This window comes from Colossoma macropomum, unplaced genomic scaffold (assembly GCF_904425465.1).
Source record: "Colossoma macropomum unplaced genomic scaffold, Colossoma_macropomum, whole genome shotgun sequence".
NCBI lineage: Eukaryota > Metazoa > Chordata > Actinopteri > Characiformes > Serrasalmidae > Colossoma > Colossoma macropomum.
In genome coordinates this window covers 1,220,032-1,245,962 of record NW_023495565.1, presented here as the reverse complement: position 1 = coordinate 1,245,962, position 25,931 = coordinate 1,220,032, and the positions used below count along the sequence as shown (strand labels likewise).

The window sequence follows — 25,931 nt, the reverse complement described above, 5'->3', positions numbered from 1 at the left end:
AAAATCTTGTATCTCCAAAATGGTATCTTTACAGAAGCAGGAAAAAACTCTCTTAATATTTAATAAAAGTTAAAGGAACAATAGCTTAAAGTCAGTTTTGACCATTTCTGCTGGTCTATTCATCATGGAAGTTTCCCCTTTATCACTTCAACAGTGCATTATTACAGGGCATTAATAAGCTGTTAGGCTATGGTGGAGTAAAGTCTGTATCTGCTGTAGGTTTCCCAGAATGTAATACGCCGTTAGGCTACGGTGAGGAAATATGCTAAAGGGAACCCCCTTCTCAACATTCTTTCTTAGAGTTTAAGTGTCTTGGTGGTTCAGATGATTTATTACATTTTCTTAGATATAATCAATTTATTAACAAGAAAATTTCATGCTAATAATTTTTAGATGTTGCCCAGGCCCAATAGGAAGCTGTAAAAAGAAATTTTAGATGATGAACACAGCTGTAGATGATCCCATGAGAACTGAGAAAGCCGTATACCATTGAGAACGAACTTACAATAAAATTAATATCTAAAATTCCTCATATTTAAAAAAATACTAAAATCTTTTCTTAAAATACTAAAATTACAATAAATAGATAATAAATAACAATTACTATTTTTGGTCATGTATGAAATCCAATTCCAAAGAAGTTGGGGCAGTATGTGGAATGCTTATAAAAACAGATAGCAGTCTTTGAAATCCTCTTTGGGCTGTGTTAAATTAAAAACGGTACAAAAACACATTATTTGACATTTTATCTGTTTTCTGTAAACTGTTTACACACATTCCAAATTTGATGCCTGGAACATGTTCCAAAAATACAATATACAAGTGATACAGGTCTTCGACTGTGCTACATACACAGCCTTTGTTGTGCTTTGAGCTTAATATTAAGCAGGTCAGTCTAGCACCCACAAGCTCTAATTACACAGCCATGCTGTTGTTACAAGAGCAGAATGTTTCTTGATGTTGTCATGTTGAAATAAGCATGAGCGTCCCCGAAAAAGACGTTGTCTAGAAGACAGCATATCTTGCTCTAAAATGTGTTCAGAGTTAATGGTTCCTCCAATACACCCCTAAGACCATGACCACGACTGACCCTGGCTTTTGAACTTTAGATGGTTCTTTTCTTCTTTGGCCTAGGGATCACAATGTCTATTATGTACATAAACAATCTAAAAGTCTGACTTGTTGGACCAAAATACACATTTCAGCTGTGCATCTGTCCTTTTAGATGAGCTTGAGCCCAGAACATTTATGACATACGACTTTCGCTGCACATTACAGCTTTATCTTGCATTTGTGGATGCAGCAACAAACTGTGTATATTGACAACGATTTGTCAAAGTATTCCTGAGCCCATGTGATGATATTAACCAAAGAGGCTGGGTTTTAATGCAGTGCCATCTGAGGGATCGAAGGTCATGGACATTCTGTTGTGGTTTTTGGCCTTGCCTTTTATGAGCAAGGTTGGGTCAAGGTTCACCGAAAATGCATAGCAAAAAGATCCAGTAGTTTAAAAATAACATTCCTCAACAAGCAATTGCAAGGATTTTATGTATTTCACCCTCTATGGTGCATTATACCATCAGAACATTCAAAGAATCTCAAGCAATCTGCGTGCATAAATGTTTTTTGAACATTTCACAATATTCTCAGTCTTACATTGTCCCTGTCCCAACTTGGCATCAATTTCAGAATGAGCATATATTTACAAAACCAATAAAGCTGATACAATAAGACATCACACATCTTTGTACTGCTCCTATTTAAATACAGGTCATGGTATATTAAAAAAACACTGCTTTCCGTTTTTATTTGCATTTTACTGAAAACAATATATCTCCAAAATAGCATTTATTACAAAAGGAGAAAACACTCTTAACTTAGTTTATTCCAAGTAATTCTGTTCCAGTCATCATGAAAATTTCACACAATAAAAGGACAGCTGCTATGTTCACATTTGTTCGAAAAATAAAAATCAGACAGCAACGCTATCTAAATATGCTATCACAGTGAATCCACATATGTTAACATCCATAAGTTATCATTCTAACCATCGCCCCCCAACTCTAAATCCATACTCAATCATATGCGAAAGTTTTGGCACTCTTGGTCAAATTACAGGTTTTATTGATTTTCTAAGTGAAAATAAGCACACATCTTTTACAGAGAACAAACTTGTGCACATTTTGATGTACAATTACTGTTTATTTACTGAATTTAGCATATTGAAAAAAAAACAGAAAATGTGGCCAGTGCAAAAGTTTTATTTAATGTTTTATTTTAAACAACAAAATATGTACACCATTTGAACACCATTCTTTTCTACCACCATTCTGACTCCATATAAGTTACCATTAAACTCGTTAGTTTTTAGACCAACAGTATTACTACCTTTCAGAACTACAATGCCTAGTTTTGTTTTTATAGTTTTACATGTGTATAGAGGTGTGCTGTAAAACTAACAGCACAGTCTGAGGAGGAGGAAAACTGGAGCCGTGACTAGCAAAGAGCTGGAGCTGTCGCCTCTCGGGTTAGAGTCGTGTCAACTCAGCCATGTACTGACAGCCTCGGAACCATTACAGACACAACACATTTCTATCTTACTCCCACACACACACATACACACACACGCAGATGCGCGCTGAAGGCATGCTCAACGTTAAAGGAATATTTTAGCAAAAAATCAAAACTGACACATTTTTCCCCATCAGCCAAGACATGTTTGTTGTCCTAAGTTTACTTCTTTAGTTCTGCACTGGAGCTGCAAGTATAATGTAGCTGATATCTCCCCAATTAGCACTGTGTAAACTGCAAGTCTTAATCATCACACAGTTGCCTCAAACTGTGAATTGTTATATACATACTTGCTTATATGGTTTCCTTTATCTATGGCTGGATGTAGGGTAAAAATAATAGTAGCAGCTATCTTAAAGTCTGATTTTTATCCACACTTCTATTCATTATAAAAAAGAAGCAAGCTCTGGATATCAAACGCCTTGGGTGATGGACTACATTTGGGGTAAGGAGAAAACTGCTCACTGCTCACAATTTAGATGTTTACTGTAGCTTACTACTGACACCATGGAAAAGAACAAAGGTGGTGTGGTCTCACCTGGCAACATATCAACAGCCATGTTAATAATTTCTCATGCTCCAGTTGTCCCTATGAACAGCAGTCAGCCTTAACATGCCACATGTTCGGCAAACTTAACATAAAGCATAACGCATAATGCCATGTTCACTGAAGCACTGCATATGTAATGTGAAGAGAGAGGCAAATGTTGAAAAAAGCTAGTATAGTTTGTCTGTGAATGATCTGATCTACTACATGAATATGTGCACTCCACAAAGACCGGGTGCATATGAGTAAGCCGCTGAAGCTTGTGTACTGTGGCCTATTATCTTAATGCTTTGCATTGCTAAGAGAACTATGTTTCCCTGGCTGTGTCTGTGGTAACCCCCACTGTGTTATTACCCACACTCTCTCTCTTTCTCTCTCTCTCTCACACACACACACAATCTCCGAGCCCTTTGTCTGGGGCAGCAGCGTAGTCATTACAAAGGTCAGTGGAGTGTATCCAAGCAGACAGAATGGAGAGAGCAGGAGAGGGGATAAAGAGAGGGAGAGTTACAAGTAGTGGAGGATGAAGGGTGAGACCAGTGGAGGAGAGAGACAAAGGGACAGCAAATGAGAATGTGACTAGGTTTCATTGATGTATGTGGAGAAAAAAGTCTTAAAGATGGCTCTGTAGCAACAGCAATGATGATCATCTAACTACAAATTCTCAACACTAGAGTAAAACAAGAAAAAGACCCTAATACAATTCTGCCAACACTCCAAAATGACAATTACAACATGAATGCCATAAAAATCAACACAGAGCTATCAGAGGAATGCCTCAGAGGACTATGAGCAATCTAACTGTAAAGTTGCATCATATAAACATTAGGCCTGTGATATCTAAAAATAATTATTACTAAGAATTCCAATTTTCCCTGATGCTGAAACCGATACCTGATCCGTAAGCATCAACAGACACTAACTCTATCTAACCTAACTAGCCCATAAGTCCTGATATTTATACAATTCTGTTTTTTAAATATTTTATTTTGGTAAAAGCTGTGTTCTGTGTCACAAATAAAACATACTAAGCTGCAATTAAATCATTTCTGTTTATTTATTATATATAATTAGCATTTATTACTTTATAATTTGAAATAAGGTCCATATTTAATAACTCAAGTAAATTTAAATATTTTTATTGTGTAATATATAGATAAACCTATGGTGTGTAACGTATGCATTCAGCCGCTTCTCTGGCTCAGCAAAAATGATGTTAAGTGTTAGGACATTTGCCCCATATGTGCATCCTCTACACTTGTGCTTACATCTCTAAGTGTCAGACTCTGGAGAGTCAAAGTAAACGAGTTCAGTAAATGAAAACTAATTGTTTTTGTAAATATGTGCTCAAACTGAAATTGATGGCTGCAAAACATTCCACTGCATTAAAAACGGCATGCTTCTGTGATGGGTATCACCACATTGGTATGGGAATACTTTGACAAACCATTGTCAATAAACACTGTTCATCGCTGCATCCACAAATGCAAGTTAAGGCTGTACCATGCACATTGGAGGCTATATGCCAACAATGTCCAAAAACACTGCTGACTTCTCTGGACTTGAGATCTGAAATGGACTGATGCACAGTGGAAACATGCTGTGGTCTGCTGAGTCAATCTGATGAGTCAACCTCAGATTGTTGATGAAAATAATAGATGTCGTGTTCTGTGGGCAAGAAGAAAAAGATCATCCAGATTGTTACCAGTATAAAATTTAAAAGCCATGTGTCTATAACACTGAAAAACTTGACAACAGCAAGAAACATTCTGCACATTACAACAGCATGGCTGTAATCAGACAGTGAGGGTGCTAGACTGGCCTGCCTGTCCCATATTGAAAATATGTGGTGCGTTATGAAGCACAAAATTATCACAGTATCGCTCAGACCTATAAAGATATAAATACGCTGTAAAACCTAACTGTACATCTTAATGAAAGAATTAGGTTAACACAACTTAAACGCTGGAGTAACTTAATCTGAAAAAATTCAAATAAAATTGATTTGTTGAGTAAACTTTTTTTAGCATATTTTGAGTTAACTTCATTTAAATATATTATTTTCACTATTTGTATTTAAATTGTCATTACACACAAATACAAACAGGCCAATAAGGGTTTGTTTTTAAAGACTGTTGAAAATTTAGTGTGGCTGGATTATTTTCCCCTCTTCTAACTACATATGCACACTTACAATGAATGACAGGCTGTGTACTGCATGTATTACTCCTAGTTTTAGCTTATTCAGAACTACCCACGTTAAAAGTAATGGTTGCCAAGCACATGGAATAGTATTTTCTGCCTATAAGGAGTAGCTGGTCACCTCAGCACAAGGGAAGTATGTTCTAACGTTTTTAGCTAAAGCATCAGTTGATTCAGGGGTTGAGCTGTAGAAGTATTCTGTATCAGTATATTTATGTAATAGACTCACATAAACTTTTACATTTAAATGATTTGGACTTTTTGTGCTTTTCTCGTAACTTCATTTATTTCAGACATTCAAATGAGACCTTTAAGTTGAATCAACTTATTGAAATTTAGTTTAGACTTCTCAGCTTTACTTCATAAATGTTTGGTCAATGCAACCTTCTTGAGTAAAATCCACATCATTCCTATTGGCTCTTGGTACCATATATTTGCATATTGGGCATGTCTTTCCACCTTCTGTACCCTACCGTCTGTGTGTTGTCATTCTCCCCAGCCTACCAGTTCACTTTGCACTAGTTCACTTTACTCAGTTTACGTAAGAGTATACAACAATAAACAGGTGTTTTGTTCATACTCAGTTTAGGAAATTATTTATGGTTAAATATGTTAAGTTATTTAACTTAAACCATTTAAGACAACCAGTTTCCATAAACCATTTGAGTTGATGTAACTGGTCGGGGGGGGCGGCACGGTGGCGCAATGGGTAGCGCTGTCGCCTCTCAGCAAGAAGGACCTGGGTTTGGTTCCCGGCTGGGCGACGAGGGTCCTTTCTGGCGACCTGTCCAGGGTGTATCCTGCCTTCTGCCCAGCGACAGCTGGGATAGGCTCCAGCACCCCACCGCGACCCAGAAGCATAAGCGATTTAGATGATATGTGAGCGTGTGTGTAACTGGTCAGGTTTTACAGTGTATGTACGTATATAAGAAGTTAAGATTATATATTGAACATTGAATTTCTATCATCACATTCAAAGCAGAGAAGCTGGGGTGCATCCTCAGTCACTCATTTCATATAGATTAGACAAAGAGAAATCTGATCTGATATCTAATTGATTCAGCTGATTCCTGTGCACTATGAACCATCCCTATAAGCCTATACAAATCAGAATCAAACACTGAAGTAAGTCATCAGTCCTAAGGGAGATATGTTAGCCAAATTACTGCTCTCAGCCTCTCTGGGACAACTCTATTCTAAGGACAACTGCAAACATTAAAATGTTCATCTTTGTTGATGTTTGTTCATCTTTGTGTTTTTCTGGTTGGTGTGCTCTGGCTTTAAAAAAGGGATGTGCAAATGTATAAAACAATGTGTTACAAATCTAAAACAGACTTCTATATAGCTACAATATCGTCCATGACAAAGGTCACCACAGTTTTTGTATAATCTAAATATCCAGACTCAGTAAATTAACAGCGTCTGTCTCGATATCAATTTGACACGGTCTTCACTCGGCCTTGGGGTGGATTTGGAAACAGTTCTCGAGACCAGCTGAGTGCAGTGCCACTATTTGAGGTAAATGGATATTGGAATTGGGAACTCTGTTTTACATCCAAATTTCTCAAGTCATTTGTCTAATACATGTGTCTCTTGCACTCGAGCTTTCATCTACCACCACTAGACAATGCTGGACTTTGGTAAATATTACAAGCCATTCACGCTATCAGCATAAGCTGAGAAGCTATGGAGTCTCTTGGCTTGTAGTGAAGACCAGGCCCGAGGCCACAGCATGTCGGCCTGAAAAGCTAGCTGAGCAAGGGCCGACATAAGTGGTTTGTGTGAAAAGCCAACTGGTCTCCATGCTAGGCTAAAGGCTAATAGGTAACTCCAAGAGAACAGCTTTTCCTTCAACCCTCTTTTTGCCCTTTAACTCAACAGATTGCCGATGCCTGCTCTTTCAACAACAAACTGGACTAACTAACCTCAGACTGCAACTCAATACATGGGAGGTACAAGGCTTAGCATGTTCTGCACTGTTGGTACGTTTCTTTCATCTTGACAACTGAATTATGCAGAAATTTTGAAAATTCTGTGCAATTCTCATTTAAGAAAAAAAAAAACTAAATAAAGCTGCAGTTAAGACTGCACCTACAAGCACACACCTACAAGCACAAACACAAAAACACACTCTCACATCTTCCCCATGTGACCTCAAAAGCACACTTGACTGAACAGAAAGAACTTCAACAGAAGGAAGCATCACACACAACCCATCATGTTCTAGCAGGTGCAGACACACAAACACACATACAGATTGACACACACTTGGTTGAGTTACTCTTGGATAAAGGGCTATCCCCTGCCAGCCTGCCTGTGTGAGTGGGCTCGTGCAGCAGAGCACCGCATTATAATCAACATCACTCTGTTCCACACCCCACAGAGGCTTTTGATTAGGCTTATTTGTGTAAATAAAGTCAATGTGACGAATATGATGAGGGTGGCTGGGAGCACCATGAATAGGAGGAGTCTTCATCAACTCTGGATCAGAGCTGATCTTTCTAATGTACAATACAGATCCAAACGTTTGTAGACACCTGCTTATCCAATGCTTCCTCAAGGGTGTTAAGGGTATTCCCCTTCTGGGAGGGCTCTACACTAGATGTTGGAACACTGCTCTGAGGATTTAATTGGATTCAGCCACAAGGGCAGGTACTAATGTCAAATAATTAGCTTCTGGATCATAAACACCACCTATCCTAGAAGTCATGGTGATACATCATTCCAGAGAATGCAGTTTCACTGCTCCACAGCCCAATGCTGTGGAGCTTTATAGTCCTCCAGCTAACGTTTGGCATTGGGCATAGCGATGTGCTCACCTGCAGCTGCTCCAGTGTGCCCTATTGGGAGTGCTTGTCTATAGAAATTGTACAAGCTGTGTCTATGCAATTAAATGCCCGTGTCAGGAATGGGTGCATCTTAAAGTAGCTGAATTCTGAGTGTCTGGATACTTGTGGATATAGTATAAAACTATTAGTGTAGGTCAGGTAGTCAACCTGTGATATATATAAAAATAAAAGTGCTGTGTAATGCTTTATAACATTCATATGAATGTTACAAAGCACTACACAGCACTTTTGTTTATCAGCTTCGAATGGTGACAGCACTGTGACGGAGCAAACTGAGAGATTACAGCAGAAAGTACAATGGTTTGATTAAACAATTATTCGAACAGTTGTCTATATGTTGATGTATGATTTTAGTAATAATTATTAGTTGTGGCCTCACTGCACTGCTGGTGTCAGACCTGTTTACATGAGTGAAATCAGCACTCAGAAACAGGGAGAAACTGATCCAGGATCAGCACTCCCACACTGAGGCTGAGAATACGCCCAGGCTGATGAAGCCAACAGTCATGCTTCCTCACTGCATCTACTCAGCTCTAAAGACAAGCCCACACACAGAACACAAACACAAAGCTACTCAATGTGGGTGAGAACAGCATGGAGGAGAGGAAGGATAGATTTAGAGCTTACAAAAATGGAGATGAAATTTGTTCAAATTTGTATTCATTTTTAATGCTGAATGAGACACACTTGAAATACTGTAGGTATAGATATACAATCAGTATTAGGGATACAAAATCTACCAAAACTGGAATCTTTATGGGTTTTATTTTGGCCAATCTGTGTTGCAATTTTATGACATAAATAACGTGAGTCAGGTAAGTGCACTCACACTGTATTTCAATGCTTCTGCTACATTTCTACCAAAATGTCACAACATGATTACTATGTGTGATTCATTGTGCTAAACAACCAGTTACCTCTTACTTTTGATGTAGCACTTTATTTGATGCATGTTATTCAAATAAACTGATTTAAAACTGAACTGAAAAGAGAAAATAATGTTGTTTATATGTTTATATTGTGAGTTTGGTTAATAAAAAGTACCGTAAACGTGCTAGAATGTTTCATGTGTTCATTTAACCCACACAGTGTGAACTTCAGACTACTACAAATCAGCCCAAAAACCACACTGGCCATTTTGGCTGTAAAGAAATTGAAATCAACCATTAAAATTTATGATCTGAGCTCCACATGTCCTCTATTATGTCCTCTATACTTAGCCCGAATGTTGACTTTAGATAAAATATTTTACACTTTCAAACTAGTGCATAATAGATCAATTAGTAATATAACCCGAGTTTTGAATTACACTGGAGTTAAAATGCAAACAAAGGTTTTATTTTAGGTTTTGATTTGATGAATGCATTTTGTTTAGAAGATCAGTTGTACATAAACATCAGCTGCATATAATAGCAGCTCATTCACTGCACAAGTATAATTTACATGCATGCAGTGAGAATAAGCATTGTTTTCCAGAATAAGCAACTGTAGTGGATGTCGAACAAGAGCTCTGAACATGAAGGCTATATTTTATATATAATATTTATATTTAAATTTTATATAATATTTATATTTAAGGTGCTGAGGAAAAGATGTAAGGAATGTTGTGGATGAATGAATACATCTTATCTCAATGGACAACACAAAGCACAAGCATGTAAAAGATAACAATTTGAGAGATGTAAGGACACAGGAGAGCATGAGCGTGACCAAACTGGGTGAGATAATGTGACAGCCTGTGTATAGTATAAATGGCCTCATTCTAGCTATTCTAACTATTACACACACACACACACACACACACACACACACACACACATACACACCTATTACAATGTTAGAACATGAGGTCATACATATTGTCGCTGTCGGAACAAAACCTTATATCTCCAAAATGGTAAAATTACAAGAGATGGAAAAACATTCTTAATTTGTAGTGGAAGTCAAAATGTAAAAAAGTAAAAATGTACCAATACCACCAATATGTAAGTATCAATTGTCCGGGCGATACTGATAGCATTCAATATCATATATTTCAAGTTAAGTGAGATGTGTTTGAGCAGGTAAATCACTAAACTGCACTGGACACTGGCCCTCCATTACCCAGAGTTGTGCACCCCTAGATTTAAAGCATCCAGAATAAAAACAAGCCTGGCATGTCAGGCTTGTAAGGCATTCTGTTAGACTGAGATAGGCTAATATGTTAGACTGATGAAAAGTTATGTTTAAATGTTGCCTACATAAAGTGTATTTAACATGTGATCAGGAAAAACGTCATTTGCAGGCTATATTATCTATCACTGAAAAAAACAAATGTGGACAGAAAATGCTCTTTCCTTTATTTAGTTTTTGCATGAATACTACTAAAACTAAAATCAGTATTGCTTTATGACACAACTATATGAGCAAATTTAAATGGCCCAGAACTAGTAAAATGTTCATGTAATTTGTAAACCTGGAGACATGCTGGTTCCCACAAAGAACTAAACACACACACACACACACACACACACACACAGATGCATAACTGTGTTGTATTTCTATTGTTTTCTATATGACTAAATGCTGCTGTGCTACACCTAATCCAATCTCACTTTAACAACTTTAGCCTCCAGAACCAAAACATCAGCTTTTTGCTCTTTTTATAAATAAAAAAGACATTCTTCTCCATGGTGATCAGCCAAAAGTTCCTACAATGTTAAAATGTTTTGCCTGTTATCATCCTGGGGACATTTTGTCCCCACAAAGAGCTAAATACACATGTAAACATTCATATGTTCTCAAAGGGAGCGGGGTGAGGAGTAAAGCATCTGTCACTTTGCCTCTAAGGCAAAGATAAAACCTGGGGTTACATTTCTAAATGAGGGAAAAGGGTGAAGAAATGATGAATGGAGCCATGGTTGAGAGAAAGAGAGAGGGAGATAGAGAGAAAGAGAATGAGATAAAGGAGGAGAAGAGAGAGCCAACCAGGAGAAAAGGCAGAGCATGCAGAGAGATAGTGGAGAAGAATAAGAAAAGACAGGTGGCAGTCAGGTTGAAAAAAAGGAATAAGGGAGAGGAGGAGGAGAAAACGATAGTGACTGATTGAGAACTGAGAGACAGATCAAAAAGAGAGAGAAAGTGACAATGCACAAAGAAACACAGCATTTATCTGAAATGCAGTATAAGCATCGCCCCGATACTATCAAACAGTAATATATTTGAACTAATACTATAACAAATCTAGCCTGAAATATCACAGAATTGCTTGCAGTAGAAACATAAAACAAAGTAAAGTAGGTTACGTGATACCAACAGTAGTCACATGTAGCCTAATGATAAGATAAGAACAACTAGTAGCTAGCCAAGTATTATACTACAATTGCAGGAAGGCATTCGCAACCTAAATGTAATGTTTTTTAAAACTTTTTAATGCAACTTTAAATGTAACCAATTATGAATACTGAAAAATTACATTTCTCTGCATTGTGACAAATCAGGGCAAATATAAATACTTCAAATCAGACCAAATTCCAGCTATAAATGTGATAGTTTTGCTCATATTTGTGAATAATCAAGTATATTATACGTTGCTACCATAAAACTCAAGTACTGTTAAGTGAGTACATTGCCAAGGATGTGATTAAAAGGAAAGAACTAGCACCAAGGTAATTTGGCCAAGGCCGCTTTCACAAACACATTTTGGTATCTGTCAAAAATAGGCCATTGATTTCAAAGAAAACAATGTGCCAGAAAAACAATGTGACAGCAGACGCCAATGCATGGCAATGTCTAAAAACTAGTAGAACTTTGGCTGGGGTGTATGCTGATATATTCATGCTTCAGCCAATAGGAGAAGATGTGGTGCAGCAACTGTACCCTTAATCTCAGACCACGCCAAACCGAATTTAAGACAATTTGTGAAATTAAAGGCTTTCTTAAAAGACAAGCGTGTTTAAGGACACTCTCTGTTGGCTACGTATTTCTTCCCATAGGGTAGCAGAGTGTTTGTTTGAGCAGTCTGACCTCAGTACATTTACATGAGTTATCTGAAGACAATCCATTTAAAGTAGCTTATTTTACTACAAATGTATAACACTGTAATACTGTAATACTCTATATTATGCCTTCATTATTTCTCATGAATCTTCATAATGAAGCCCCCTCTGTGTGTGTTGTTTACTGTAATGAGTGGGAGCCAGGAGGTCCTTTGAGCAATGCCAGTCTCAACCTAATTACAGGCCACTCTATCCACTGGGCCACCAGTAGTAATTACAAGCTAGGGCTAAGGCAGAGACAGAGAAAGGAAGCTACACATGCAATAGCGCTGTAAATGTCTTCCTCCAAACACAAAGGGGAAAAGGCAGCTACTGTTGTGGATGTTACTGTTGTGGATGAAAAAATATATCACATTCCTCATTGGCCAATAATGAGCATTTTATCATATTCACTTTCATTTTCCAGTAGAACTGAGTTAAAATGTGCGTTTTGATTTTGAACATGTTAACACAGGGCAGGTGACATCTGACTCAACAGAAGACCTACACTATCCTATGTACAGCAGGACACAGAACGAACACAACCTGAAGCAAGACCATGCCCAACCATGCCTTGCTATCAAGCAAATACTCTTAATAATTTCCTCTTCAAAAATGCCAACACAGCAAAGAAGAAACTAAATCAATGCCAGTCATCTTGCATAGCTTATTAACTATTAAAAGGCTTGCTACAGAAAAATGGTGACAGCAAGGGGCCTTTGAAGTCTGGGTGGTTTTTTAAGCATAGTCTCCGGGTCTGTTAAGAGATGCACACATGAGAACACACACATATACACGCACACATGCTGAGTGAACTTCGCAGCATGAAAGTGGTAATTTAGACTCCATGCTGACAGCTTTGGTCGGCCCCCTCCAACACAATCGGGCACAAACTAAGCACGACCTCTGCACTTCCGGGATCTCTCAACACACACACACATACACATCAGTTTCAAGTGGTGCATATTCTCAAATTTGTTCGAGACAGCAAAATGTGGAATTATTAGTGGAATTGACTTCCATGCCATACAGCTGGGCAAATGTCTTACAATGATCATATTCTCACCCCTCCAAAGTTCAGTCTTAGAAGTTGGTTGTTTTTTTTGCATCTCACAATCCAATTAATACCAAACAAACATAATCAAAGATGTTGAGGTCTGGAGTGGTACATGATTCTGAGAACACCGCCAGCTTCTTTGTTTGAATTTGCAGATTTCCTTTTTTTTGTCTATTTCCTTTTTCTCAGAAACAGCTTCTTGACAGCTACACATCCTTTCAGACCCAAAGTGTTGAGCTGTCTTCTCACAGTGGAAGGATAGACAGAACTGGTGTATTTTTTCAGATCTGAAGCAAGAGGAGAGCTTGATTTTCTCCTGTCTCACAAAGATGAAATTTGTGGGTACTGTTTATCTGATGAGGAGAGTTTTGGTGGTCTACCAAGTGTCTAGCAGGGTTGTTAGGAGTCTCATTTTCTCTATATATTTTAATATTTTTTTCCACTTCCTTATGTAATAATAATCTTAAATCTAGTAAGTCGAATGAGCCAGGTTGATTTGTGTAATCATAACATGCTGGCAAACAGTATACTAAGCCAATGATTTAACACTCATGACTTGCTTAAAATATAATACTAGTCATGTAAATAAATTTACAAATAAGACTTAATGTTAATCCAAACTGGTGAATGAACAATGCCTAATCAATGCTATGCAGGGGTGAATTTTTAGAGTTAGTTGTGCCCATCAGTTGTCAGCTAGTAGACAAGGCTCCAGTGAAACAAATGTTAAATGGCAGCCAAGCAATCTTAGCAGGCTTATAAACAGCAACATTTGAGTATATAATTTGATTTTAATTCATAACAGAAACCCCATCCAAAGTTATGCAACAGCCAGAGATCCAATATGTACAGAAACCCAGCAGTTAGAGACTGAACAATCACTCAAATTATAGATGTAGCTGCAATGAATCCAATCACCTTAGCAATTAATTAGTCAGATAAATATAATGTTAATTTCCCTATGCTTAGTAAAAGTAGACCGTTTGATCCACTGACTCAAAGAACACTTAGAAGCCAGTGGGCAGGTGCTGAAGCTGAAGAAACTATTTGCCTTGTTTTGGGTCAACAGATCAACAAACTTTCTGTTCTTTTCCAGGGAAACATGTCAAAAGTGTCCACGGTAACCAAACATATGCTACAGGCCCGACAGATAGAGATTAGGTTGAGAGACGGTGGAATATTACTTTAAACTGTGACTATATACAGACAGAATTTCCACATTGTGAAGGTCTTTTTTCTGCATAAACTAGTAGACAGGCTTTGACAACACATGCTTAAAAACCTGTATGTTGTCTGCAAAAAAATAGCAAATAGCAATAGCAAATAGCAATAGCAAAAACCACCTGCTTTAAAATGAAGCAATCATACCCCCACACTATGGCTCTATCATTATCCATGATAAACATCTAGGAGCCTAATCTCATTTGAATCATTTAACTCTATTGAGGTAACTCTCTCCATGACCTGCAGTGATGTTATTTGTTTTCTCTGTTATGGGTGAGAACTTGCACAGCACGTAGCACAACAGTCAGTGGCAAAGCATTATTTATTCAAGGAGAGATGGCGACGGCTCAAACAGGACCAATAGCTAATTCCAACAGAAATCCAATCCAATCAAAAAATGATTAAAGGGTTATTAGAAGAGGGGAAACTCATGGAACTTGGCAAAAAGCTGAACATTCGCATTCTGTATAACGCTTTAAATAACACCTCCAAGGTGTCATGAACATCACTTCACGACACATTTCCTTTTCTAAGCACTGTCTAAGCATTTTTAGATGTTATTCGATTGGTATAGGTTTTCAGGTAATGTTTAGAGGGCCCATATCACTTTTTTTAAATTGATGTAGCATGCAAACACTTCAGTTTCAAAGTTCCAAAACGTACAATTCAGTCCACATATGGAAACTAAGCTGCAAAAACAGACCTGAATTAATTGTTTTTGTGATGTCATGAAAACCAACATTTACATTTATCCATGTATTCAGCCTGCAGCAGTTTGGCCCTGCTTAATGAAGCTATAGTTTTAAGGAGTGTTTTCAGCTTGAACTGTTTTCTGAATTAAGTAGAAAACAGAGCAACCAATCAGAATAGTGGTCATTTACATTTACATATATCAGTCTTAAAGGCATAGCTTGTTTATTTCTAAAGGGATAAAGAAATGTTGAAAGTGTTAACTGTTTCTGGTCTATAAAACCATATAAACGTCATATAAACCTTAGAATAAAACAATAAAATGTAAGATATAGGCCTTTTAAGTGTGTCACCGGACTTTTAAAAACGAATCCGTGCATTAAATTGTATTTGAAACATAATATTAACATCTATGAATTGTAATGTTTCAGTATAATTTTATACAGAACCTCAAAGAGGGAAGTCGTTTACGTCTACACATCAACCCCTAATCAATACAAGTATGTTATGCCTATCAACAGACACAGCTCTGCAGAAATCCCAATACAATGCACAGGAAACTGACACTGAATGATATTCATAATAACTGGGGGTAGAGGACATTCTAGCTAACTAGCTCTTGACATTAACATTGAGTGCGTGTGTGTGCTTGTGTGCGTGAGAGAGAGAGAGCGAGAGAGATGCCTCAGGCATGGCAGTACTCACAGTAGGTTTTTCTGGTCAATTCCTCCACCACCTCAGGCTTGAGTTTGCTGTTGGATTTGCCCATCTCTCTTCTCTCTCTCCTCTCGTTTCTCCCTGAATGTGTCCCCCGCCCCCACTGCCCCTCTTTTCCCACTCACATTTAACGCGAGAGAGGTAAGAAGAGAAAGAAAAAGAATATAAAAACACAACGGCAGGAGGAACGGAGCAAATGAGAGTGAAGAAATGCGATTTAAAGGCGCAGTGTCATTTCTCAGGCAAAGAGAGAGAGAGGGAGGCAGTAATCTTTTCACTCGTGTCCCTTGTTTCCTCCGCTTCTCCTCCTCCCGCGATTCCTGCCAACCGCGGAGCCCGAGGCCGCGAGAGGCGCTCCTGTCCTGGGCTCCTGCCCGCAGTGCTGGCCGCTGGAGCTGGCGGAAGACTTGGTTCGCTGTCGGGCTAAACGCTGTCTTTGCTCGAGTCTGTATAAGTGTGTGAGTGAAAAAAAGAAAGAGAGAGAGAGATAGAGAGAGAAAGAGAAAGACGGAGAGCGCGTGTGGGAGGGTATTGGTGGGTGTGGCTACTCGCCACGCGCTGTGTTTGTGCCGTAGTCCCTGACAACGCTCGCTCCGCCCCTTCGCTTAAACCACACCCCCTTTCTCTGTCGTTCCTTTTCACTTGGAATCTGAACATCTCATAACAATACAGCACAATATGAGTAGCTATAATACTGATAACAGACAACGACGACAATAAAAATGAATCAATTATTGTTATTATTGTCGCTGCTGAGATTAAAAGGATGGATAATATGTGCTTCTGACTGCCAGGGGCCTTTGGAGCCTTCAGACCCCGAGTCCTGAGTGGGCTCGGATGAGTGAAACATCTTCATAGTGAAACACAGCGAAACATCTTCGAATTATACTGCGTGTTCAGTTGCCTTGGCCTGTTACTACTAGACCATTTTTAAAATTAAACTGGGAGCAAATCCTGGGAGGTTGTGGCTGTGTTTGGTCTGCTCTAGACTGCAGATTTAAGAGAAGGAAAATAATCAAACCTAAACAATGGAAAATGCTGTTGCTATAGATCTCATTTTGTAATTTGCCATATAGTAAGTTAGTTTTCAAGCCACAGTGTCTTCAGAAATTCAGTTTACAATTTCAGTTTACAATTATTACTACTTAATAAAAAAATGAAATTTGACATGTAAAAAATGTTCTCAAAATTTCTAAAATCTCAAAATGTTACTAGTATGAATTAAATTTAACACATGATAATTGAACGCCTTTTCATAGTAGCAATAACATCCACCTCTTTTAGAGGTCTCTTAGTTGAACTATGAATACTATTTTCCTTCAATAGCACTGATGAAGTATTTTTCATTGAAAATATGTGATGAAAATCTGATTTAGGAAACCGAAAAGTGTTTTTATTGTGTTCCTAATGCTACACTGTACGGAAGTATGTAGACACCCCTCCTAATTATTAAGTGCAGGTGTTTCAGCCACACCCATTGCTTACAGGTGTATAAAATCAAGCACCAAGCCGTGCAGTCTTCATAGACAGACACTGACAATATAATGAGTTGTACTGAAGACCTCAGTGACTTTAAACATGAGACTGTCATAGGACTGCAAGTCAATTTGTGAAATTTCTGCTCTGCCAGATCTGCCCTGGTCGAATGTAAGTGCTATTACTGGAAGCAACAACTGCTCAGCTACGGCAGTGGTAGACCACACAAACTGGGGTCACACTGGGGCCACTAAGTGCCTAAGCATTGTATGTGATTTGGCGATGTGGAGAGGCATGAATAGCAAGGGCTTCTCATGCTTCCCCTTTCCCCCCTAATTGCTCATAAGCAGCTCAACACAGAATCACAGCATTTCACAGAGCCAACTGTTCATTAAAAATATCAATTTCCACTAGGCTGGCAGAATGGCTACTAGAGAGCCTGCAGAAAGATGCTACTATTCACATGTAGAAATTCAACCTAGAAGTGACAATGACATGCAAAAACCCCAGCATGACTGCTGGGCATGAAATGCTTGATACATGATACGCTTGTACCAGCACCACACACACTACACAGCACCATTTCAGTGTGAAAGAATGGTCCACCACTCAAATACTATCTGTTTAGGTGTGGTAGACCGAAAGAGAGATGGATAGAAAGACAGACATGTCAGTAGACAGTTACAGAAAGAGAGGCAGAGAGATAGAAACACTGAGAGAAAGATAGGCAGAGAAAGACAGTGAGACAGAAAAACAAAAAGAGAGGGACAGACTAGAAAAAAAAGACAGCAGTTCATCCAAAGAGAGAGAGAGAGAGAGAGAGAGAGAGAGAGAGAGAAATATGGACAGAGTGACAGAAAGACAGAACGTGAGAGAGAGACAGAAAGACAGAGAGAAAGAAAAACAAAAAGAGCTTATGAGAGAGTTGTATGAAAAAGTAAAGAAAAAAAAGTAAAGCAGTGATGAATAGTGCTGAGTCAACACCATGCTGCCCTAGAAGCAGCCTGCAGTCTTTTGCCAGCAGCATCACCTGCTGTGTCACTGTATACCCCCACCCCTCAAAGAACACACCATATTGAGCTGGCAGACTATGGCTACCCTAGATTAGAATAGCTCTTTCTCAGGCCAGTTTAAAAGTAGGCTACTTCTCCTGATATGTCCCCTTTTCCCTGCAATGAAAGATTCTTTTTTCCTTCTTCCAATCGGCTCTTCATCATGCTCCAAAGGTGTTGCACCAGACTTTATGCCAAAGTGTCATAAGTACGCTTTAAAATGAGTATAGTATGTATGGATTTTATGGATTTATGTACCAAAAACTATGATAATACATTGTTACATTACCATTTTCAGACCTATACCTAAAGAGAACTAATTTTGTGGTTACTGTGACTTTAAGACTGACATATACAAATGACCTCTGTTCTAATTGGCTGCCCTGTATTGTGCCTCCCTCAAAAAGCATCCTGAAAAATTCCTTGTCCTTTCCACATGAATGAGCAGAGGTAAACTGCTAAAGATTGGATGACCAACAATTTCCTTCTTCTTAATCCTAACAAAACTGAGGTCCTACTACTTGGACCCAAAGCAGAGAGATCTCAACTCTCCAAATTTGAACTAAATTTAGACGGCCATACAGTCATTCCAAGCTCTACTGTAAAAAATCTAGGTGTCATCTTCGATTCCAGTCTCTCTTTTGATAAACGTTTGCAACATCGTTAGAACCGCATTCTTACACTTACATCGCTAAACTACGCAATATTCTAGCCCTAAACGATGCAGAAAAACTTGTGCATGAATTTATAACCTCCAGGCTGGACTACTGTAACACCATTTTAGCTGGAAGCTCCAACACTTTAAAGATCCATCTGGTCCAGAATGCAGCTGCTAGCGTCCTTACAAGGACCAAAAAATTTGACCATCATTACACGGGCTACCTGTTAAATTTCGTGTAGAGTATAAGATCCTTCTCTTAACTTATAAATCATTAAATGGCCTGGCCCCACAGTATCTTAATGAATTAATTCAGTCATATGAACCCACACGTACGCTCCACTCACAAAATAACAGTTTTTCCTACATAGCCCCAAAATTATGGAATCATCTCACGACCTCTGTCCGGGACTCAGACACACTCTCTACATTTAAAACTAGACTCAAAACTTATCTTTTTGCACAAGCAATTTGCCAACATCAGTTGTTGCACTATGAACTATCTCTCCATAAACGGATCTGTCCTGTTAATCAATCTTTCTCTCTCTGTCTCTCTCTCTCTTTATTTGAGCCCCTGAGCGACGTCTGCCTGAGTCGCCACATGTGAGCCACCAGAGCTGCTAAAGTCACCAGAGCTCCATTTCTGCTGGCTGATCTGCACCTCACCTGCATGAACTGACTCTCCTGATGCTGTTGCTGCTTCTGCATTAACTCAAACTATCTAATTAACCATTGCTCCACCTGTTTTTCTTGTTTTGTATTCTAATATTTGATACTAATGCTGTTTGTTATCCGGTGTCGACCAGAGGAGGATGGGTTCCCATTTTGAGTCTTGGTTCCTCTCAAGGTTTCATCCTCTTGCTCCTCGGGAGTTTTTCCTTGCCACTGTCGCCACTGGCTTGCTCATGGGGGCTCGGACCCGGTAAAGCTGCTTTGTCACAACACCTGTTGTAAAAAGCGCTATATAAATAAACTTTGACTTCACTTGACTTAAAGATTGAAAAGGCAGATACACTATATGGCCAAAAGTATGTGGACACCCCTCCTAATTATTGAGTTCAGATGAAATCAACCAGATAATCATGCAATCTCCATAGACAAATGCTGAAGGTAGAATGGATCGTACTGAAAAGCTCAGTGACTTTACATGTGATATTTTCATAGGATGCTACCTTTGTCAGTTTGGCAGTCTGAACAAATCTGAGTTTGGTGGATGCCAGGAAAATGCAACCTGCCAGAATGCATAATGCCAACAGTTTTTAAGATTTGGGCTAGAATCCTTTGTTCCAGTGAGGAGGGGAGGGTGTCCCCATGGTTAAAAAAGCTTTGCTAAAGTGCCCTCTAAAGTGGCAAAAATGACAAGAAGTGTCCTATTGACTGCCCCTCACATGGAAAAAAAAATGTTTGAGTGCCCTCTAAAGTGCATCTTCATACAATAAATTATGATGATGTGACCTATAAAGCAAGGATAATCGATAATAACATTCCCTATCTGTGCCCTTCCAATGAAGTGCCCTCTACACTGCTCCTACATGACAGTGTCCCAAATTGTGCACAATCAGTGAATAAAATGTGATGCAGTGCTGAAAAGGGTGTCCTTACATGCATGACAATGTGAGAAAGTTTACTAGTGGATGTCTCTCCAGTGGAGAAAATGTGATGTGGTGACATACAGGTGCCCTCACAATGGGATAAACATGACGTTCCCTACAGGAGAAAAAACTCATGAAGTGCCCTCTTAGATTCCCTTCCAAAATGGGTGCCTTTCATTGAGGCTGAAACGATTGAGTTTTACCAATAATGTGTTACTAAATACTAATATATGTACACTGCAAGTGTTTTTATAGATAGCTGTATCTCATCATTTTTTAGCTTTGACGCCTAGCTAAGGAGCTAGCTAACTAAACAGGTATATTGCCAGATTCTATGCTAACCTGTGAACTCAATTTGGAAATCAAGCAGAAGCAAAGATCCTTCCCTAAAGGCATTATTTCAGGGTAATTGCCCACAGGACAGAAAATTTCATGTGAACTGCTTTTTCAATTAAGACTGATTAGTCCTGATTTCTAAGCTCCCAATCATAGCTTTTTCTTTGACATTTTCACATCCATGTATGTGTGTTTGTGAAACAAATGTTAATAGTTCCCTCTGTGTTTTACACCGGAGGTGTTTGTGAAATAAAATTTTTAAATCTTTATAGTTCCCTTTGTAATGTGGTTTGCCTATTAACTTCAGGCAAGAAGACTATTTCGTCATGATGCATTGTAGCTTTTTGCACAATGGTGGGGCCCCATGTCGTGCAGTAAGTGCTACCTTTTATTTTTTTGCTCCTGCCCTTCAAACAGCCTAAGTCCACCACTGTTGCAAGTGATGTTCATAAAGACATGGTTGACAAGTTTGGTGCAGAGGAACTCCAATAGTCTGCTCAGCGCCCTGACCTCAGTGGGGACAACTCCGTAACAACAAACAAATATAAGTTGATGAGCATCTGTCCACATACTTTTCGGCGATATAGTGTATATGTTAATGCATTGCACCACAAAAACAATAATGAGCTGTTTGTGCAGCTTAATTTCTATATATGGACTGTGTGGACTGGAGAATAAATGGTACATTTTGAAACTTTAACAATGCTTACCATCAGTGGTGTAGCTAGAATTTAAATTAAGGGAAGGCCTGGTTACAGATTGAGGAGGCTAGCTAGGACTATAATGAGGTTGACAACCATCAACTTACTTCATTATAGCTACCACCACCATAGACAAAAGGAAAAATTTTAAACACCATTCAACTGCTTCATTAGTATAACAGCTGACAGCACCACAGTGGGTAAAAACTAATTAAAGAGGGTGTGTAAAGGGTCATTTTACAAAAATAGACAACCGATTGATGCTGTGTTTACAAGTTGCTGCTAAAAAAAATGCCTTATTCATGCCTTATTGCAGAATTGGTTTAAAACTGCGACATTACATGACCAATAGCAGCATGCAGACATGTAAACATTGGTATGGTGATAGTGGCCAATGGAAAATTTCTGCTGATCAAAGGAGAGTTTATACAGTTACATTTATTTATCTGAAAGGCACAAGGATGGGTTCAGCCTGTATTACAAGAGCACAAGACAAATTACAAGAGCACAAGACAAATGACATATACTATATCAGACTCAAAAAAATATTGAGTTTCACATTAAAAAGGAAACAGCAGGAATGGAAGTGCAGAGTCAATTCACCAGTTCCTAGCCATAAGCTCTATGAGGCTGCAGGTGCTGAAGAAGGCTCACATGTACATGAAAACGCTCTCACAGGCTTGTAAGCAGAAGGCGTGCTGAGCTCTAATGCACCGGCATCATCTGGGGGTGAATAATGAAAGACTGCCAAAACAAACAACACAAGCCAAGCAGGCACGAAGCAGTAAAACACAACGACAGACCCAATAAAGCTGCTTTGTGACAACACCTGTTGTAAAAAGCACTATATAAATAAACTTTGACTTGACTTGACTTAAAGATTGAAAAGGCAGATACACTATATGGCCAAAAGTATGTGGACACCCCTCCTAATTATTGAGTTCAGATGAAATCAACCAGATAATCATGCAATCTCCATAGACAAATGCTGAAGGTAGAATGGATCGTACTGAAAAGCTCAGTGACTTTACATGTGGTACTTTCATAGGATGCCACCTTTGTCAGTTTGGCAGACTGAATGAATCTAAGTTTGGTGGATGCCAGGAAAATGCAACCTGCCAGAATGCACAATGCCAACAGTTTTTTAGGATTTGGGCTAACAGAGTTTACCTGCACAGCTCAGTGGTAGCCTCTTCAATTTGCTCTTGGGATCAGGTTGATTTTGAAAAGATAAAATGTCAAAAACTGACATGACAGTTTATTAGGTGCACCTGTAGTCATTGGCCTTTTTGTCAGGTACACCTGTCATAACTACATACACACTTGGTAAATGTACAATTACCGACTGTAGCCCCCAAATTGCTACACAATTTGTCAGCCATGCTCTACCCCATCCATTCATGGAAAACAACCTCCACAGGACCACTGCAGGTCAAATATTATTTGGACCTCAGCATAGCAGTGACAATGTGTGTAAAACCCCAGCACCACACAAATTCTAATTTGTGCCACTTTAAGCTGCACTCATTGCTGATACAGGCATTCAATCTCGGTGGAAAAACATTGTTAACAGAATAAGATGCAGCTGCACAAGGTCACCGTGCCCAATGCCAAGCATCAGCTATCAAACTTTTCAGGAGCAATTTCATACTGCAAATCTCCCATTCTATCACATTCCAAAAGTGCTCTATTGTATTCGGATTTGGTGACCGGGAAGACCGCTGAAAAACACTGAACGGATTGTCAAGTTCAATTCACCAATTTGAGATGACTTTTGCTTTTTTGATATGGTGCATTAACATGCTGGAAGTAGCCAGTAGAAGATGGGTACTTGGGTAAATATTGCCATGAAGGGATGTACATGGTCAGCAACAAGACTCAAATAGGCTGCAGCATTCAAGAGATGATTGATTGGTATTGAAGGGCCCAAAGTGTGCCAAAAAAACTTTCCCACACCATTGCATCACCTCCAACAGCCTGGACTGGTGGCACATAGCAGGTTGGGTCCAAGAATTCATGATGTTGGTGTCAAATTCTGACCCTACCATCTGTGTACCTCAGCAGAAATCAAGATTCATCAGACCAGGCTACATTTTTCCAGTCTTCAACTGTCCAGTTTTGGTAAGCCTGTGCCCACTGCAGCCTCAGCTTTATGTTCTTGGCTGACAGAAGTGGAACCTGACATGGTGTTGTGCTGTTGTAGCCCATCCATGTGTTGTGCATTCTAATGCTTTACTCCTAACCACAATTATACAGAGTAGTTATCTGAGTAACGTATCCTTTCTGTCACCTCTCTCATCAGCAAGGTGTTCCTGTCTGCAGGACGGCCACTCACTGGATGGTCTTTCTTTATTGAACCATTCTCAGTAAACTCTACAGACTGTTGTACATGAAAATACCAGGAGATACCAGCAGCTATAGAAATACTCAAACTATTTCATCTGACACCAACAATCATACCATATTCAAAATCACTGTGATCTAATTTTTTTCGCTATTCAAACGGTTGATGTGAACAATCTTAAACTGACCAGTTACCTGAAAAGCCTTCACAATTGCACGGGGGTTTTTTTTTTGATATTATGCCTTTAAGACTGATACATATTATATTGTACCTCATTTAAAAAGCTGTTTTTGCTGAAACACTCCATTTAAATTATAACATTAATGGCCAGGCCTAAATTGCTCTAGGCTGAATAGACATATATTTTAATGTATTGGCTTTCATGACATCACAAATACAAAGAATTCGAAACAGGCTGTTTTTGAAGCTTAGTTTCTATATATGGAATGTATATATCTATATGTAGAAATTCCTATATATGGAATGTATATGAACACAGCATTGATACATACCTCTTTTGAAGTCTATTGCTATTTTAGTGGGAAAATATCTAAGGTAAGCTAGTTTAGCAATAAAAACCACTGGTAGGGTGGCTTCTTAGCTACCACGAGACTGCCCGAATTAGCACTTTTAATGGCAACTCGACAAATATTCATTATATAATTTCACTGTAAATCACAGAATTGGTCCACTAAAATTAAACAAAAAAGTTTAAAGTTGACACAGCCTTTTAGTTTGGGTCTAAACACAATTAGTAATCTTTCACATCCCGTCTATGTACTTCTCTGCAAACTATACCAAATCAGTTGCTTGTCTAAACCAATGAATCTGGTCAAAAACGTACATTACCAAAGCTGTCCGCAAGTATCTGGAATATACAAACAGTGTCTCAGAAACGGAAGAATGGGTAATGGCCTCTAGATTAGATTAGATTAGATTAGATAATCCTTTATTAATCCCACAACGGGGAAATTTGCGGTGTTACAGCAGCACAGAAGACAGAGCAGCAGGAAATATACAAACAATATATAAAATAGAATAAACAAAAGTATAAAGATATATATGTATATGTACAAAGATTACAAGAAAAATATACAAAGTATTAAATTTTAATTTAGAAATGTAGAAATGTATGTATTGTAGTGAGTATTGCACAGTGAATAAAATAGCAAATAAATAAACAGTAAATAAATGGAGAAATATTGCACTTGACATAATTGCACATAATGGTGGTAAACATGTTGACAATGATCCGCAGTGAATATACTACGCATGGTGGATTGAGATATTGCACACAGTAAAGTGCTATGGCAGTGATGTTGAGAGTTCTTGCACATGGAAAGTAATTGTAAACTACTGTCTACTGAGTGCCGTGACTGTTATAGAGTCTGACAGCGGCTGGGAGGAAGGACCTGCGGTATCTCTCCTTCACGCACCGCGGGTGCCGCAGCCGGGCACTGAAGGAGCTGCTCAGTGCTGTCAGAGAGCGGTGCATGGGGTGGAACAGGTTCTTCAGCATGTTTGTTAGTTTAGTCCTCATTCTCCTGTCCCCCACCACCTCCACTGGGTCAAGAGGACATCCCAGGACAGAGCTGGACTTCCTGATGATCTTATTCAGTCTCTTCCTGTCAGCAATGGAGATGCTGCTACCCCAGCACACCACTCCATAAAAAATGGCTGATGCCACCACAGCGTCGAAGAAGGTCCTGAGAAGTGCCCCCTGCACGCCAAAGGACCTGAGTCTCCTCAGGAGATGTAGCCTGCTCTGGCCTTTCCTGTAGAGGGCAGCTGTGTTGTCAGTCCAGTCCAGCTTGTTGTTGAGGTGAACACCCAGGTACTTATAGGACTTCACAATCTCAATGTCCATTCCCTGGATGTTCACAGGCACTGGAGGAGAAT

General features: G+C 38.9%; 1 protein-coding gene across 1 annotated transcript in view; it reads right to left on the bottom strand.

Annotated features, from left to right (window-relative positions):
• ncs1a (neuronal calcium sensor 1a) overlaps positions 1–16,347 on the bottom strand; it is a 41,145-nt gene extending 24,798 nt beyond the window's left edge. Inside the window, exon 1 of the mRNA XM_036563004.1 lies at positions 15,862–16,347. Coding sequence (XP_036418897.1) covers positions 15,862–15,925 — 64 coding nt within the window. The 5' untranslated portion in view covers positions 15,926–16,347. The remainder of the gene's footprint in view (positions 1–15,861) is intronic.
• Positions 16,348–25,931: the final 9,584 nt, after the last annotated feature.